Source organism: Heteronotia binoei, chromosome 21 (genome assembly GCF_032191835.1).
Source record: "Heteronotia binoei isolate CCM8104 ecotype False Entrance Well chromosome 21, APGP_CSIRO_Hbin_v1, whole genome shotgun sequence".
NCBI classification, from domain to species: Eukaryota; Metazoa; Chordata; class Lepidosauria; order Squamata; family Gekkonidae; genus Heteronotia; species Heteronotia binoei.
This window is the reverse complement of record NC_083243.1, coordinates 171,573,491-171,590,646: the sequence shown is the minus strand read 5'-3', so window position 1 is coordinate 171,590,646 and position 17,156 is coordinate 171,573,491. Positions and strand designations below refer to the sequence as shown.

The 17,156-nt window shown below is 42.2% G+C and overlaps 1 protein-coding gene across 2 annotated transcripts; it reads right to left on the bottom strand.

Annotated features, from left to right (window-relative positions):
* Positions 1-14,871: 14,871 nt before the first annotated feature.
* Positions 14,872-16,167, bottom strand: LOC132589095 (olfactory receptor 5I1-like). 2 transcript variants are annotated; one of them, XM_060261718.1, is made up of 2 exons: positions 15,257-16,167; positions 14,872-14,896 (listed from the first exon to the last, which is right to left on the bottom strand). In XM_060261718.1, the coding sequence occupies exons 1-2, from the start codon at positions 16,165-16,167 to the stop codon at positions 14,872-14,874; spliced, it is 936 nt and encodes a 311-aa protein (XP_060117701.1). The 2 variants fall into 2 exon arrangements, with proteins under 2 accessions (XP_060117701.1, XP_060117700.1); XM_060261717.1 differs by lacking the exon at positions 14,872-14,896 and having other exon boundaries at positions 15,229-16,167.
* Positions 16,168-17,156: the final 989 nt, after the last annotated feature.

The following is a 17,156-nucleotide window of genomic DNA, read 5'->3' as shown; positions in this document are numbered from 1 at the left end:
TGGGCTGACGTTGAGCTAGAGGGTGCTTGCAAGAAGAGGGCATTCTGGCTCTCAAGTGGGGCGGAGGGTGTAGGTGGCAGATGGCTCCATTGCAGACAGGGCAGGGTAGGGTAGGCTTGTGCACACAAGTGGAGGTCCCGGCTGCAGTCCAGGGCTGGTGATCGGTGGAGAGGTGATGTTTGCCTGCAGGGGTTTTCTGGCCTGGTCTTGCTAGCCATCTGAGCGAGGGTGGGAGCTGCGCTTGGGCAGGAAGAAATCCGAATTGGAGGTCTTGTAGTTCCAGAAGTCAGTTGCGACTTGGTGGCGCCTTCCACCCCCCTGCCCCCTTGTCCTGCCGGGCTTGCCTAGCTGGATCATGCTACAGGTAAGGGCAGGAGACCGTGCGGCACGTATCTAAACCTTTGAGTGGCTCCCCACCAGAGCTGCTGGAAGAGGGGTGGAAAGGGATCACCTTTGGGCAGCTTGCTGGCAGTTTTCCTCCTCAGCTGTGGTAGGAGAGAATGCCATGGAGGTTGGGGCCACTATGTGCCCCCTGAAAAAAATCAGGGCCCCCCAATTCTTCAAATCCTGGCTACGGGGTTGTATGGGAGTATTTATATAATTTCATAAAACAGCCTGGTGGTCATGCATCTGAGAACTTATCCCAGATTAGGCATGTTGTCAGTCTCAAGAAGTACAAGCACACATTCCATCCCTGCCATTCAATAACCAGCGGACCATAAGAACCAGGAAATACAAGAGATGGATTCTAAATATTGCTGCAGGTGTCGATGCTAAACGATTAAGAGAAGTGGTTAAAGCAGCCACCAAAGCTAGCTATTGTCATGCTCATTAACATTACTTCTGGTGTCTACTCTCAATCTGCCTTTGAAGCTCCAGCTATATGCCTGATTGAACATGCTCCTGGGTGCTCCTGCTACCACATGATTGTGTACCTTTATACTTCCACACATATACACATGGATGATTAATGATATAACTTTGCTGATAGTATGATTTGGATAATCTTTGCTGCAGCATAGATTTGAAATAATTATGTGATTTGGAATATTTAAGGTTAATCAGATGGTTTAATGAATAGATAATTTTCTCATAATGGTCTACAGCAACTGAACTATGGCTATCAAAGATTTCAGGTTTTCAGGGCTGGTAACATCATTAGGGTTTGTAGAATCTTTCGGGATCAAGTGCCGTGTTCTACTGGAGAAAGTTTTCCTTCCAGACGTTTCGTTCTCAGCTGCGGAGAACATCCTCAGTGGAACATCCACTGAGGATGTTCTCCGCAGCTGAGAACGAAACGTCTGGAAGGAAAACTTTCTCCAGTAGAACACGGCACTTGATCCCGAAAGATTCTACAAACCCTAATGAACTATGGCTGTCTTTCAGACAACCTGATGGAACATAAAAGATGTATATTAGTATGCACAAATTCAAGACAAATTCCACAGTATTTCTTAAAAAGTTATAACTATTGGAACAGAATAACTTATTTGGTAGAAGTCTTGGTTTGATCATTTCTATTATAGGCAATCAAGGTGGCTAAACTTGCAATGTATTTCTTACACTATAAGTAAGACAGTGCTCTGTATACAATAACAGTTCTATGTCTTTTCTAAGTGAAAGACACTCCTAATGGAAGATCTTAAGAAGGCTGATCACTTGGAATTGTGACCAAATATGTATTCAGCATAGCTCAAAAATCTTGCTAGTCTGTGATTCTAATTATCAAGTTATACATATCCCAGTCAAGTGACTGGAAAGAAGTAATTTTTAATGGGGAAACATAAAAGCCTCAAGTACCAACATTTGCGCAAAAACATTTTTCTAAATTGGCTAACATACCTGCAGGGTCGGGAATGATTTCTTCTCTGCTTCCAGAATCTTCAAGTGGAAGAAGAGATTTTAAAAGCCACTGGGTTCCATGTGGGATACCATCCCTGATGTATCTGAAGTCCCCAGACCATGGGAATAACAAAGTTTATTGTATGCATGAGCAATTACATCTTGTAATATGTTTTTCTTACAATTAAAATTGATGTGCAGACATTCTGGACTAACTTTCTGATGGTTATGTAGAGTTACTTCTGCGTATTTGCCTCTAGGGCCCTCATTAATAATAGTAATTATTTTACAGCAATCAATGGCAATTCTTATGGATGCTGCAAAAAGTAAGAGTTTTTATCAGCTGATTAAGAAAAGAGAATAATTTGTTTCCTTTGTAAACTTTTACGACAAAATCTAGAAGGGTGTTTCAGGAATAAAAGAAACATGTTGTTCTTGTCCTCTATGGGCTTCATGGCTAACAAATATCTTTGACCCTCAGGAGCCATAAAACATTCGTTACTCAGGTCAATGAATGATAGAAGTTACAATGATAGCAATGACTAGGGTTGTCAAGTCCACTTCAAGAAATATTTGGGGATGGAACTAGGAGACTTTGGGGGTGGAGCCAGGAAACTTTGGGGTGTAGCCAGGAGCAAGGTTGTGACAAGCATAAATGAACTTCGAAGGGAGTTCAGGCCATCACATTTAAAGGGACCACACACCTTTTAAATGCCTTCCCTCTATTAGAAAGAATGAAGGATGGGGCAACCTTCTTTTGGGGCTCATAGCATTGGACCCGCTGGTCCAATTCTTTTGCAACTTCGGGGGTGTTTTGAGGAGAGGCATTGGAGGGAGATGAGTGGAAGACTGAGTTCAACACCCCCTTGGGACAATTTGAATATCTAGTCATGCCTTTTGGTCTTGAAGGGGCCCCTGGGGTGTTTATGAACTTGATCAACGAGGTGCTAAGAAAATACTTCTACAATGGAGTAGTGGTGTACCTTGATGATGTTTTACTTTATTCTAATGATTCTGAGAGCAGTTGATATAAAAGGCTCTCTGAGTCAGAGTGGAAATGTAGCCGTAGCCAGTATTTAAGTGACATTAGCCATGCTTGTGTTTCCACAAGATTCGTCTCTGTTTCTAAACACAAAACTGCATATGGTACGCACTTTGGGAATCCCAGAATTTTCCGTAGGAATTTTGATTGGACACCTTCAATGTTATTATCCAAGGCTTTGATCCACACTGGGACCTCATATAAAAGCTGCGATATCACTTTAGCCTTAAAGATTTTTAGCGCCGCTGGTATAAATTGATTGCCTCTGCTGTAAAAGAAGCGCTGCAACACTAACATTGACTGACTTAATTATACAGTTACGATGATTAGTCCAAAGTATGTTATATTGAAAATGAATTCCTACTTGTTCTATCTCTTTGTCGCCTATTGACCATTTAGTTGGTTTCCAAGATTTGGAAAAAACAACAATTTTAGATTTGTCATAGTTCAAGAGGAGCTTATTGTTGTTAAGGAAAGTGCTACAGCGAACAAGCAAACGCTTTAATCCAATTCTGGAACAAGATAGTAAGACTGTATCGTTCGCATATAACAGTAAGGGAACATGTCTGGCACCAAGTTTTGGACTATGATGGTCAGTATCTGACAAAAAGGGAGCAAGATCATTAAGAAAGAGGTTAAACAAACAGGGGGCCAACACACAACCTTGTTTAACCCCCTTTCTTAACCGGATTTTTGATGTAAGATTGCCTGATAAAGAGCATTTGACTTGACAAAAGTTGAAAGTATATAATTTTTTAATAAGCATAAGAAGTCTTTTATCAATACTTGTTTGTTCCAGTTTATCCCACAACGGGTCTCTGTCAATTGAATCAAATGCTCCCTTTAAGTCTAAAAAGGCTACATACAATTTCATCTTTTTCCCAATAGTGTATTTGGAAATTAGATGGGACAAAGTATTACAATGATCGAGAGTAGTTTTGCCTTTACAAAAACCCAGCTGTTCCGGATCAAGAATTTTTTCTCATGTCATCCATTGTTCAAGTTTCCTCAGCAGATACTTAAAATATAATGTACCAATGGTGGATAGGAGACTAATCGGCCTGTAATTATTTGGAATGGCAGGATCTCCTTTTTTATAAATTGGAACCACTATTGAATTAAGCCAGGCTTTAGGAATTATGCCAGTTCTGTCAATACTAGTAAAAAGAGATGCGAGCAGAATAGCCCACCAATCTGGATCTAACTTTAGGATTTCAGAGGGAATAACATCTGGACCTGCTGCTTTACCTGATTTCAATTGCAAAATTAGATCTTTAACTTCATCAGAAGTCACAGAGGGCCACTTCGGAAGATCTACCTGAGAAAGTTCAAAAGGTCTAGAAGTGTATAGTTTACTTTGGGAGAACACAGAGAAGAAATATTGGTACCAGACATTGGGGGAAATGGCAGACATAGAAGGGGCATCAACTCTATGGGCACCTGATACAATAGACCAAAAGTTTGTAAAGTTCTTTAAGATTATGGCCTGGTATAGCTCCTCCCATTGAAGTTTAGCACAATCATTCTTTTTGCTTATAATAACCTGGGACAGCTGATTTTTAAGATCAAAGTACTCAGATGGTAAAGACAAAGCCCCAGAGTCGCGGTAACATCTGTAGATGTTACACAACAGAGTTTTAACGGCTCTACATTCTTCATCAAACCAGGGCTGCAGATATTTTTTGTTTCTTCCCTTTTTTACATTTTTAGGTTTAACATTTAGTGAACTAAGAACGTTAGATACTAGAGAATCATAGGCTATTATTAGCACTGAAGAATTCGTTGTGGTGGTTAAAACCCTTCTAAGATTCAAAAGGGAATGAGAATTTAAAAGTAACTGAGCTTCTTGTTTAGTCTGACTATTCCAGCAGATTTTTGGTAAGGACGTAGACTCCAACAAGTGTATAGAAGGATTAAGGGAAGGGTATGGGGAAGACTTTGTATGAAGGGTCAAGATAAGTGGAAGGTGATCACTAATAATGAGATCACCTATACAGAAATCTTTTATGTAAAATTCTAGTGAGAAAGGGACAGTAATTTAATCAGTTATACTGCAACCTTTCTTAGAAATGAATGTAAAATCTCCCGAATGAGAAAATCTTTCCAAACCATTTATTGTGTTGGATACAAAATTTGGCAAAGCAAATGCCTGCCGGATTTGAATAGCTATCTTTAGATTGCCTCCTATAGGGAAAAAAAGGTGGTAAGGTATCATCTAGATTGAGGTTAAGGGCCTTAGAAAAGATTTTATCATCATTGCCCACTCTTGCATTAAAATCTCCTGCTATTATTATTTCAAAAGAGGGACATTTGGTTTCCAATTCACTCACAATTACATTCAAACGTTCCCAATGATGTAAAAGGGCTGATTTATCTAGGCAGGAGGAGATATATATATATATATGTTTACCAAACTCATAGAAAGATTCCCATAGATCAGCTTGATAGCTTGTTCCATAACACTTCCAGCCTGTAGGGGGATGCCTACAGAATTATGAAGAAGACACACAAATATAGACAAACCCATTTAAAAATGGCCTCTTGAGTTGGTTCTAAAGGCTGGGAGCGAATAGGACTTATAACCTTCAAGATGAATCGGACTTTGGGACCAAGTCTCTTGGAGTAAGATGACATCAAAGTTCTTAAGGTAACTAATAAATTCAGCATCTTTGGATTTATTCCACCAACCAGCCACGTTCCACGAGATGATCTTAATGTCCGATAATGGAGAAGTATTTGGAATTGAAGACAATGAAGGGGATCTCAGTCAGTCATCTTGGGAAAGTTGGTTTGGCAAGCAGGAAGAAACAAAAGTCATACCTTCATTTTCAAGGCCCCTAGAAATATTTTTGCTAAGTTCACAAAGGCTTGGCCAGATGAAATTATCTTTAGGATTGATGGAATTGTCCATAGACATGGTGGGTGCTGGATTTCAGCAATGACCAGCCTTTCCAAAGGCCGCCTGATTTCAGGTTGGGGATAAGTGGTTAGTGAAATCTCAGATGGGAAAGTAGATATCATATTATCCACATTCGAGTTTGTTAAAGGAGGGCAAATGGAAATTGAAGATTGAGGAGGATCTTGTTGATCTAGGTCAATCAAAGGCATATCTTGAAGCTCTCTCAACTCGATAGAAGAAGACCCAGGAGAGCTCTTTTGCTGCTCACTCTGCTTCAATAAGAGGCTTTCTTTCAACAAGTCTAGTCTTTTTAAAATGTCTTGTTGATCATAAGACTGAAGGGATTGGAACTGATCTCTAATATTGTCTTCCAAGATGTTGGTTGCAGAAAGAACCTCCATAGATTCATTAAGAGGGTAAGATTGAGGAGACAAATTTGCTGTGGTGGATGAAGTGTTTGCGTTCAATAAGTCACCTGATCTATCTGCAACTATTGAAGAGTTATCCTGTAGGTCTAGATATTTCTTTCGATGAATCAGGGGTAGAATGCTTTCATTCTTGAAGATGCGCGTAGGGAAGATTCCTTTGGATGAGAGATATTTTTTTGATCGCAACAGAAGCTGAGGAATCTTCACTGACCTGAAAGATAAAAGCACCCTCTGTGACTGGGAACAAGCATCAAAGAAATCTATCTCATGTAGATCAATCCAAGCCATTTCCCCTGGGAATAAAGTTCTTAGATATCTTTTGGATAGTTGCATAGAGTTCCACAAAGGGCCCCTCCCCTTATAGTTGCAGATGGTTAAACAGATTTTGTTTGGGGTGAGGATGAGTTTATAGATATTGAAATGCAAATGTTATATAGCCTGGCCAACAAGTCCTGCTCCCCGTTGAATTTCGAACTTCCTCTCTCAGTAGGGAAATTAGCGTCGTATTTCTCCTCTCCACAAAACTGAGCTCGATTGCTTGGGGTTTCATGTATCAGGGGAGGGACTAGCCATGGACCCCTCCAAAATTCAAGTATTGGGGTAGGAATCTCTCAAAACCCGGAAGCAACTACAAAGTTTTCTTAGGTGTGCAAATTTTATAGACTATTCATTCCAAATTTTGCCCAGACTGCCCTGCCCCTCACAGACCTCTTAAAAATAAAAGGGAAAAGGCCAGAGACACAAAAACCCAGGGCCTACCTAAATTGGCTTTTTGATTACCAACAGGCATTCAATGAGCTAAAGAAACTATTCACCTCAGAGTCCATTTTGCTGCACCCCAATGAAGGGAAAAAAAATCATGGTCCAATATGATGCCAGCAATGTGGTATGGGTGGGGTCCTCCTTCAAGAGGATGATGAAGGGACGTTATGCCCATGTGCTTACATCTAAAAAAAATTATGACCACAGAACGCAATTGGTCAGTATGGGATAAAGAGGTCACAGCCATTACGTTCGCTCTCACCACCTGGTGGCAGTGGTTTAAGGGAGCGCGAGTCCCCTTTGAAGTTTGGACTGATCACAAAAACCTAGAAGCCCTCCACACCCACCACAAATTGTCCGTTAAACAAGTTTGGTGGGTGGGGTTTTTCTCCAAATTTAATTTCATGCTGCAACACCTCCCTGCCAAGCGTAATTTTTTAGCCAAAGCCCTATCCTGCCTACCTGAACACAAAAGCAAATGGGAGGAGGTGGTGGATTAGATGTTCACTCCCTCCCAACTAGGGGGAACGGTGATGACACACAGCATAACGGCCCACCTTCTGTAATAGATGCAATGGGGAGAAAAGTTCAGACAAGCAGCTGAAATGGAAGGGAAAAGCTGCTGGTCTCCAGATGTAACACAAGGGGATGGAGGCTTCTGGTACAGAGGCAGTAAGCTATATGTGCCAGAAGCTTTGTGAAAGGAAGTATTACAACACTACCTTGACAATAAACTGTCAGGTCACTTTGGTTACATAAAGACATTACATTGGTCCAATGACAGTTCTGGTGTCCACACAAGACAAAAGACATCTCTGAGTACGTGGCCTCTTGCCCTATATGTCTGATGGCAAAACAGAGAAGGGGACCCCTCCCCCCATTATGACCACTAGAAACAGCTAAGCACCCCTGGTCTGTTGTTTCTATGGATTTTATTACAGACTTGCCAACGAGTAAAAGGAAAACAGTTATTTTGGTAGTAGTGGACACATTCTACAAACAAGCCCATTTTATCCCTTGCTCAAAATTACCATCCGCCAAGAGATTGGCTTACTTATTTTTCCAACACATTGTGAGATTACATTCATTCCCAGACAAGGTGGTCACAGGGGCCCTCAGTTCATTGCCGTCTTTTGGACTGCCTTTTACAAGCTCACACAAACAGAACAAGGGCTTAGCTCCGCCTACCACCCACAAATGGATGGGCAGACGGAACGGGTTAATTCTTTAACTGAACAATACTTGCACTGTTTTATTGGTTATCATGACAATTGGGTGGAACTGCTCCCCTTTGCAGAATATGGATATAATAACAGCTTACACAGCTCCACTCAAGACTCCCCTTTCCTGATTGTGAATGGTTATGAGGGCAAGCCATTTCCCTAGTTGCCTGGGGGAGGCACTGCCTCACTACCAGCTGACTTTGCACAGTGGTGGTCAGACCTGAGCACATCCTGGAAAACAATAACACAAAATCTGGATAAGGCTGAAGAGACATTTAAAGCTCACTATGACAAAAATAAAAAATAAAAATTCCCCAGGATGGAAACTAAAACTTGGAGACTCTGTATATCTGTCCACCAAAAACCTCCCCTCTCTTCAACCATCCAGGAAACTTGGATATAAATATTTGGGATCTTTGAAAATTAGAAGGGTGATTAATAAAGTGACTGTTGCACTTGATTTACCTAAGACTTTGAGTAAACTTCACCCCATTTTTCATTCCAGCCTGTTGAAACAAGACCCTGGTGAATCGAAGTGGCACCCCCACTCACTTGCTGCAGACGTTATCATTGTGGGGAACCCAAATCACCATGAGGTTGAAGAAATCTTAGTGCAAAATGAAAACAAGGAAAACTCTATTATTTGATCAAATGGCTCCACTTTCCCCCATCCCATAATGAATGGGATGAAGCCCCCAGGTTTCTTTGCCAATTTTATAAAAAATATCCCGACATACCTGGAGGCCCCTCTGAAAGGAGGCAGTATGTCAAGATCCCTTGCCATGTTTTAGAAGCTATTTTAGAATGCTTGCTTGCTTTGCAGCTATTGTTTCCAAATTGTATCAACTCCAAGCAGGGCCCCTCAAATGCACCAACACAAGCTGGCTTTCAAGGTTAAGTGATATCTCATGGTGTTTGTAACTGTCTCCCTTTGATTTTCTTGTGAGAACTAATTGTCTAGCTAAGGCACACTTTTCTTGCTTGAATTCTGGCAGGGAAGTAATGATTGCTGATAAAGGTATATAACCTGGACAATTCTCAGTTTAGACACTTTCCCCCAGAAATATCTGTCATCTGTTATTCAAAATAAACACTTTTCCTGGATACATGGAGAGTGTCTTTATTTGAAGATAGGAGCAGAGCTGACAATAACCATGGATCAATTCTCCATTATACCCTATGGGAATCAGTCTCCATGGGGAATAATGGAATACTCAGCAGACATCCCCCCCTCTGCTTTCTGATGACCCTGAAGTGGGGGAAGGCCTCCAAACCGGGGGAGCCTCTGCCTCCACCTGGGAATTGGCAACCCTAGCAGTGACAGATTCTACTGGTGGCTTTGAAGATTATTGTAATTGTGATAACAACAATGGGAAAGGCAGCAAGGTTGCTGCCTACCAAAAATTGATATGATCAATGAAGTTTTATTCCAGTTTGGTCCCATACCTTGTCAACTTCATTTCTCCCCACCTTTATTCATTTACAAAATCTATATCCTATCTTTCTGCCCTTACAAGTGCTGCCAAAATGGCTGAGAATTTGAAACATGCATGATAAAATTAAAAAAAAAACCATTAATATCAATCCACCTACCAATCATACACCATTAAAACAACTTTCAAAAGAGTTTTAAAACAGAATGAAAACACATACAAAAGAATAAAAATATATACAAAACATCTGCATGTAATCAGGGTGAGCACCGCAGTGACCTGGTATTTTCTGCCTTAAGAAGGCTGCAGTCAACTAACCAGTCAAAGCTGTTAAAAGGCATTCTTGGCCACACCTGCCCCTTGCTTATCCAGAAGTAGGCCTGGGTCCAAAAGTACACCCAGGCTATGGGTTGCTTCTTTTAAGGAGAGTGCAATGTTATCCATAATAGGTGACACTTTAAAGCCCAAGTCAGACCTTCTGTACACCAGTAGCACTTTGGTCTTGTTGAACATAAGAACATAAGAGAAGCCATGTTGGATCAGGCCAATGGCCCATCCAGTCCAACACTCTGTATCACACAGTGGTCAAAACACACACACACACACACACACACTGTGGCTAATAGCCACTGATGGACCTCTGCGCCATATTTTTATCCAATCCCCTCTTGAAGCTGGCTATGTTTGTAGCCGCCACCACCTCCTGTGGCAGTGAATTCCACATGTTAATCACCCTTTGGGTGAAGAAGTACTTCCTTTTATCCATTTTAACCCAACTGCTCAGCAATTTCACTGAATTCCCAGGAGTTCTTGTATTGTGAGAAAGGGAGAAAAGGACTTCTTTCTCTACACTCTCCATCCCATGCATAAACTTGTAAACCTCTATTGTGTCACCCTGCAGTCGACATTTCTCCAAGCTATAGAGCCCTAAGCGTTTTAACCTTTCTTCATAGGGAAAGTGTTCCAACCCTTTAATCATTCTAGTTGCCCTTTTCTGCACTTTTTCCAATGCTATAATATCTTTTTTGAGGTGCGATGACCAGAATTGCACACAGTACTCCAAATGAGACCGCACCATCGATTTATACAGGGGCATTATGATACTGGCTGATTTGTTTTCAATTCCCTTCCTAATAATTCTCAGCATGGCGTTGGGCTTTTTTATTGCAATCGCACACTGCCTTGACATTTTCAGTGAGTTATCTACCATGACCCCAAGATCTCTCTCTTGGTCAGTCTCTGCCAGTTCACAACTGAGATTAATCTTCAATTTATTAGCCCACACCTACTTCAAAACTTCCTCCAGGCACCAATTCAGGAATTCTACAGCCTCCCTGGGATCATTTGGAAGTGCAAGATACAGCTGGGTGTCTGAATCTCACCCAGTTAACAAGCATATGGGGAAAACTGGACCTTGTCAGACCCCACAGGCCAAAGGGGCAGAACAACACTTTCCCAGCACCATCTTCTGAAACCCATCCTCCAAATAGATTCAGAACCAACGCAGAATGGTGCCTCTCAATCCCAGCCTAGATAGGTGGTCCAGAAGGATACCATAATCAATAGTACTGAAAGCTGCTGAAAAGGTCAGGAGAATCACACGCTGTCTACCCATTTTCTAGCACAAGTAATTCACCAGGGTAACCAAGACTGTTTCAATTCCACAACTAGGCCTGAAAATAGATCTAAACAGTTTGTCTTATCCCGGAAGACTTGGAGTTGTCTAGCCAATATTCATTCCATCACCTTACTCAGGAATGGAACAGTTGTGACTGGTCAATAATTATCGAGATCTCCAGGGTCTAGGGTAGGCTTCTTTAGGAGTGGACACACTACTGTTGGGGAATTCTGTTTTTGCATAGTTCCTGTACCTCCAATTACCCAAACAACCAGGAGCTTCTGAAATCACATCGATAGGTCATCAACTTTGTTGGGGGATTTCTTTTGTACCCCCAACAGCACAAACCCCTAGCTAAAACCTGCAGGTACCAAAGCAACCAGCAGTTATCAGAAGGCTAATACATATTCACTAATAAGTTTTAAGACCTCGTAGAAAAACTTTATTAGACTTCCAGTTTGGAAAAGCAAAACGGTTTATTAGACTCCAAGTTTCTCCTTTAGACAGAAGGCTTAAAATATCATTAGAAAGGCAAAACAAGAGATTACATTAGTACAGTTGCTCATACAGTTCCTTTAGACAGAAGGCTTAAAATATATGGATAGAAGGGCAAAACAGAAAACAGTTACACAGTTAGAATTCAGTCAAGCATAAAGCATAACAAACAATAAAGCAGCCCCGTAGCCAGGATTTGAAGAATTGGGGGGCCCTGATTTTTTCAAGGGGCACATAGTGGCCCCAACCTTCATGGCCTTCTCTCCTACCACCACTGAGGAGGAAAGCTGCCAGCTTGCTGCCATACAGCCTCCCCCCTCCTCACAGCTGCCCCAAGGTGATTCCTTTCCACCCCTCTGCCAGCAGCTCTGCTGGGGAGACACTCAGAGGTTTAAATACGTGCTGCACGGTCTCCTGCCCCTAACTGTAGCATGATCCAGCTAGGCAAGCCCGATGGGACCGGGGGGGGGGGGGTGGAAGGCGCCACCAAGTCGCAACTGACTTCTGGGGCTACAAGACCTCCAATTCAGATTTCTTCCTGTTGGAGGGCAAGCCAAGGCTGCCCAAGCGCAGCTCCCACCCTCGCTCAGGTGGCCAGCAAGACCAGGCCAGAAAACCCCTTAAGGCGAAAATCACCTCTCCGCTGATCCCCAGCCCCAGACTGCAGCCGGGACCTCCACTTGTGTGCATCAGCCTACCCTATCCTGCCCTGTCTGCAATGGAGCCATCTGCCCCTACCCCCGCCGCCCCACTTGAGGGCCAGAACAGCCTCTTCTTGCAGACGCCCTCTAGCTCAATGTCAGCCCAACGTGGAGCTTAACTTTCAGTCCTGGGTGCTGAAAGTGCCCCGTTGTTTCTGCTTGCTGAGGGGTCAGAGATTTCTTCCAGCTCCTAAGCAAGCAGAAGCAACACGGAGCTTAACTTTCAGTCCTGGGCAGTCTGTTGTTTCTGCTTGCTGAGGGATCCCAGCCCCTAAGCAAGCAGAAGGAATTCAGAGCTTAACTTTCAGTCCTGGGTGCTGAAAGTGCCCCATTGCTTCTGCTTGCTGAGGGGTCAGAGATTTCTTCCAGCCCCTAAGGAAGCAGAAGCAACAGGGAGCTTAACTTTCAGTCCTGGGTTCCAAAAGTGCCCCGTTGTTTCTGCTTGCTGAGGGGTCAGAGATTTCTTCCAGCCCCTAAGGAAGCAGAAGCAACAGGGAGCTTAACTTTCAGTCCTGGGCTCCAAAAGTGCCCCATTGTTTCTGCTTGCTGAGGGGTCAGAGATTTCTTCCAGCCCCTAAGCACGCAGAAGCAACAGGGAGCTTAACTTTCAGTCCTGGGCTCCAAAAGCGCCCCATTGTTTCTGCTTGCTGAGGGGTCAGAGATTTCTTCCAGCCCCTAAGCACGCAGAAGCAACAGGGAGCTTAACTTTCAGTCCTGGGCTCCAAAAGCGCCCCATTGTTTCTGCTTGCTGAGGGGTCAGAGATTTCTTCCAGCCCCTAAGCACGCAGAAGCAACAGGGAGCTTAACTTTCAGTCCTGGGCTCCAAAAGCGCCCCATTGTTTCTGCTTGCTGAGGGGTCAGAGATTTCTTCTGGCCCCTAAGCAAGCAGAAGCAACTGTGTATGATCATGTCTCCTAAGCAAGCAGAAGCAATGGTGTATGATGATGGCAGAATGGAGAAGGATGCAGTCGAGGCACTGGAGGCTGGTTAGGAGCCCCAAGTCAGGGGACCCTGCCTAGCACTCAGGGGGCTGTGCCCCCCACAGGTCCCCTCATAGCTATGGGCCTGCAATAAAGCAGAGAGCACACTGAAAAATATAAGTCCCAACAGCAACAGGGACTTACCCTATTAGTCTACATTTTCCCATTTAAAATCTAAGTCCCATTCTATCAGAGCTATGCTCTATCTTCTAAGTTTGAGCATGTTTGAGACCCCAAACAGAAATCAACAATGACCAGATGAAAATGATCAGATGAAAAGGTAGCATAAAAGGTAGCATAAAAATGTTTTAAACAATTAAAAATAATATTTTGATGCTGATTCTATGAGACTCATCCTGCAAATCTTTTTAGGTGGCAGTGTGCATATCAGACCAGTACATATGATGCCTCAAAACCTCATTCTATTGAAAGCATTATAATGTTGCTTAGAATGACATAGGGAGAGCTCCTAAGTAGGTCTATTTATAAGTAAGTCCCATGCTATTCCCTTGTTATTCAGTGGGGCTTCCTAGCTGGAAATTGTCCTTAGGACTGCAGCCTTTGAAAGCACACCTAAACATAACTACTCAGAAGTCTTATTTTACTCAGTGGGGTTTACTCCCTGGAAAGTGTTCTTGGAAAAGCAGCCTAAATAATTTCTGATATGCAAGAACATTGCACTGAATAAGCTCTCAGATCTGATGAAGGGATGTTGTCATTTGCTTTTTACAGAGAACCTCATTGTGGTACTTTAAAATGATGCATTTTCCTGAGTTCATTAAAAATTGTTTCCTACACTAGAAAAAAAAAATATGTACTTCTTGTTATATTACATCTCCAGACTGATTCCTCACCGGCAGTTGCTCCACCCCCAGGTTTTGCTTGAGCTGGCTCAGTGATCAGTTCCCCATCAGTTGCTGCGCAGGTGCCTTTTGATTGGCAGCTACCTCCCATTCCCCTCACAGCAACCATATCTCCAAAAAACCCCCCAGATCCAGTTGCTGAGAGGGGAATGGGAGGTAGCCATGGATCAAAAGGCAACCTTGCAGCAACTGGTGGGGAATGCATCGCTTGAAGCCCAGAGGTAGAGCAACTGCCAGTGAGGAATCAGTTTTAAACAGCACCTGCTTTAAGTCAGCATTTCCTATCTGTGGGTTCTAACTCAAAAGCAGGGTTCTAACCCAAAAGCAGGTTGTGAAGCCTGCAAAAGTGGATCCCAGGCTTTTATTCTTTTGCTGACCTGTGCTCTTTTTTAAAAATGGGTCACCGTACCAAATAAATTTAGACTTCTGAGTCATCATACCCAAAATAGTAGGAACCACTACCTTAGGTGTATCCTAATATTCAATTCCTCCATTTCAATCTGTCAGTTTACCAGGCTGACACTAATTATATGGGAGTATAAAGCACCACGAGAAGAAAATTCACCCCTTTTTATTTCTTAAAACTTAGACAATATAGCAAGAATTCAAACAGTTTAATTTTTTTGGACTACATGGAAGTCAAAATGGTAGAATATGGGATAATTTTGTGACATGAATATCACTTTTCTGATGTCAGCCAACAACATTAATTAACCACCATTAATGATAATTTTCTAAAAGAGACTGACTTCTAGAAGAGATTGAAACCCATGGAAATTTTCTAGAAGAGACTGAAATCCATGGAAAATTAGTTTAAAACAGTTAGCTCCTTTATTCTCTTATGAATTTGAAGCACTGTTTTTTTTTAACATACCTATTTTTTAACATACTGTTCTATTGTCTACCTGCTCCAAGCTTGTCCAGTTATGAGATTCAGAAGTATCAATGAGCAAAGATTTTAGTATCTTTTGCTTTCCAGAAAGCATCTTTTACATCTTTGTTCCTCAGGCTGTAGATTAGAGGATTCAATACAGGGACAATAATAGTGTAGAAAACAGAGATGTACTTGTCTGAGGTAGGGGAGTACCAGGAGCTGGGGCGGGAATAGATGAAGAGGAGAGTTCCTTCATAGATAATGACAGAGGTCAGGTGAGAGGCACAGGTGGAGAATGTCTTGTGTCTTGCTGCTGCAGACCGTATCTTCAAAACAGAAGTGATAATAAGGATATAGGAGATGATGATAATGATTGAAGACATGATTTCTACAGAGCTACCATAGGTGTAGAGTAGGAGTTCATTGAGGGAGGTGTCTGAGCATGAGAGCTTGAGGAGCAGTGGAAGGTCACAGAAGAAGTGGTTGATTAAATTAGGTCCACAGAAGGACAGTCTGAAGGCAAAGCAAGTATGGACCAAAGCACTTAATGTACCACCAAGGTAAGAGAGTGAAACCAGCAAGATACAAATTTTGGGAGACATCATGACAGTATAAAGAAGTGGGTTACAGATGGCTACATAACGGTCATATGCCATAGAGGCTAGGATGAAAGACTCAGTGTCAGCAAAGGTGCAAAAGAAGTAGAACTGCAGTCCACAGCCAGCATATGAAATTAGCTTTTTCTCTGCCAAGAAGTTTACGAGCATCTTTGGGACAATCACTGAGCAGTAGCAAAGATCAACAAAAGACAAATTGCTGAGGAAGAAGTACATTGGAGTGTGGAGTTGGGGGATGGTTCTTATTAGAACCATTAGTCCAATATTTCCCAGCAGAACCATGCTGTAGAGTATCAGAAATGTCAGAAAGAGGACAATTTGAATGGCTGGACTGCTGGGAAACCCTAAGAGAACAAAGTGGGTCACTGTTGTTTCATTACCAACTAGCATCTTTTTGCAATATGCTATATCCTGGAAGGATACAAAATTTTTGACTGCAGAAAAATAAAGCTGAAGTTTCAATAATGAAGGCACAGCTAAAATGACAGTAAAGCAACCACATATACAAATATTAGTGTGCAGTACATTATAATTAGAAACAGGTATATTTGGGAACCCACAGGAACAGATATTCAGCTGGTATAAATCATTGATGTTATACCAATCCATCCTCTGTCAAGGAACACTATGGCCATTGTCTCTATTTGCTTCTTCCATTAATACATTTTTTTACAGACAAAAGTAATGCATGTCCTGTTAATACTCCTCTTCTGCTTTCTGCAGTGCAGGTAGTCCTGGTCTTGAGGACAATATCTGAAATGTGTTTACTTGCTCCTAACTTTTATTTTACTCAGCTATTTCTTCACCTCAGGTTCCAAATAGAACTATTTAATACTGACAAGTGCAAATAAATGCTGTGTCCCAAACAATTGTGTCTCCCCTTTGATCTGAAAGAGAAGTAGTGCAGGCATTATACAGTGAAAACAAAAAGACTCAAAAAATGATAATGTGGTCATGGGGATAACCTCTAGTGAATCAAGGTGTTTGTCCCTGTTTGTTTTACTACATTGACAAGAGAGACAGGGATTTGGGAAGCTCAGTGGCAGAACACATGCTTTAAACACAGATGGTCCTTGGTTTTATTCATGACATGCTTAATTAAAGCATCTCTGGTAGCAAAATACTGGGTTCCTGGAGAGATTATATGCTAAAATGTTCAGTTAGATATATCCATGATCTGTAATGGTTTTTTTTTTCTGTCCAAGAGAGCCAGTATGGTGTAGTGGTCAAGAGTGGCAGTCTCTAATCTGTAAAACTGGGTTTGATTCCTCACTCCTCCACATGCAGCTGCTGGATGACCTTGGGTCAGTCACAGCTCTCTCAGAGCTGTTCTCTCAAGAGCAGTTCTCTCAGCCACGCCTACCTCACAGGGTGTCTGT

What these genes read in the sequence shown, in the direction of transcription:
- LOC132589095 (XM_060261717.1), bottom strand. Translation starts at nt 16,167, where the DNA reads ATGCTAGTTGGTAATGAAACAACAGTGACCCACTTTGTTCTCTTAGGG.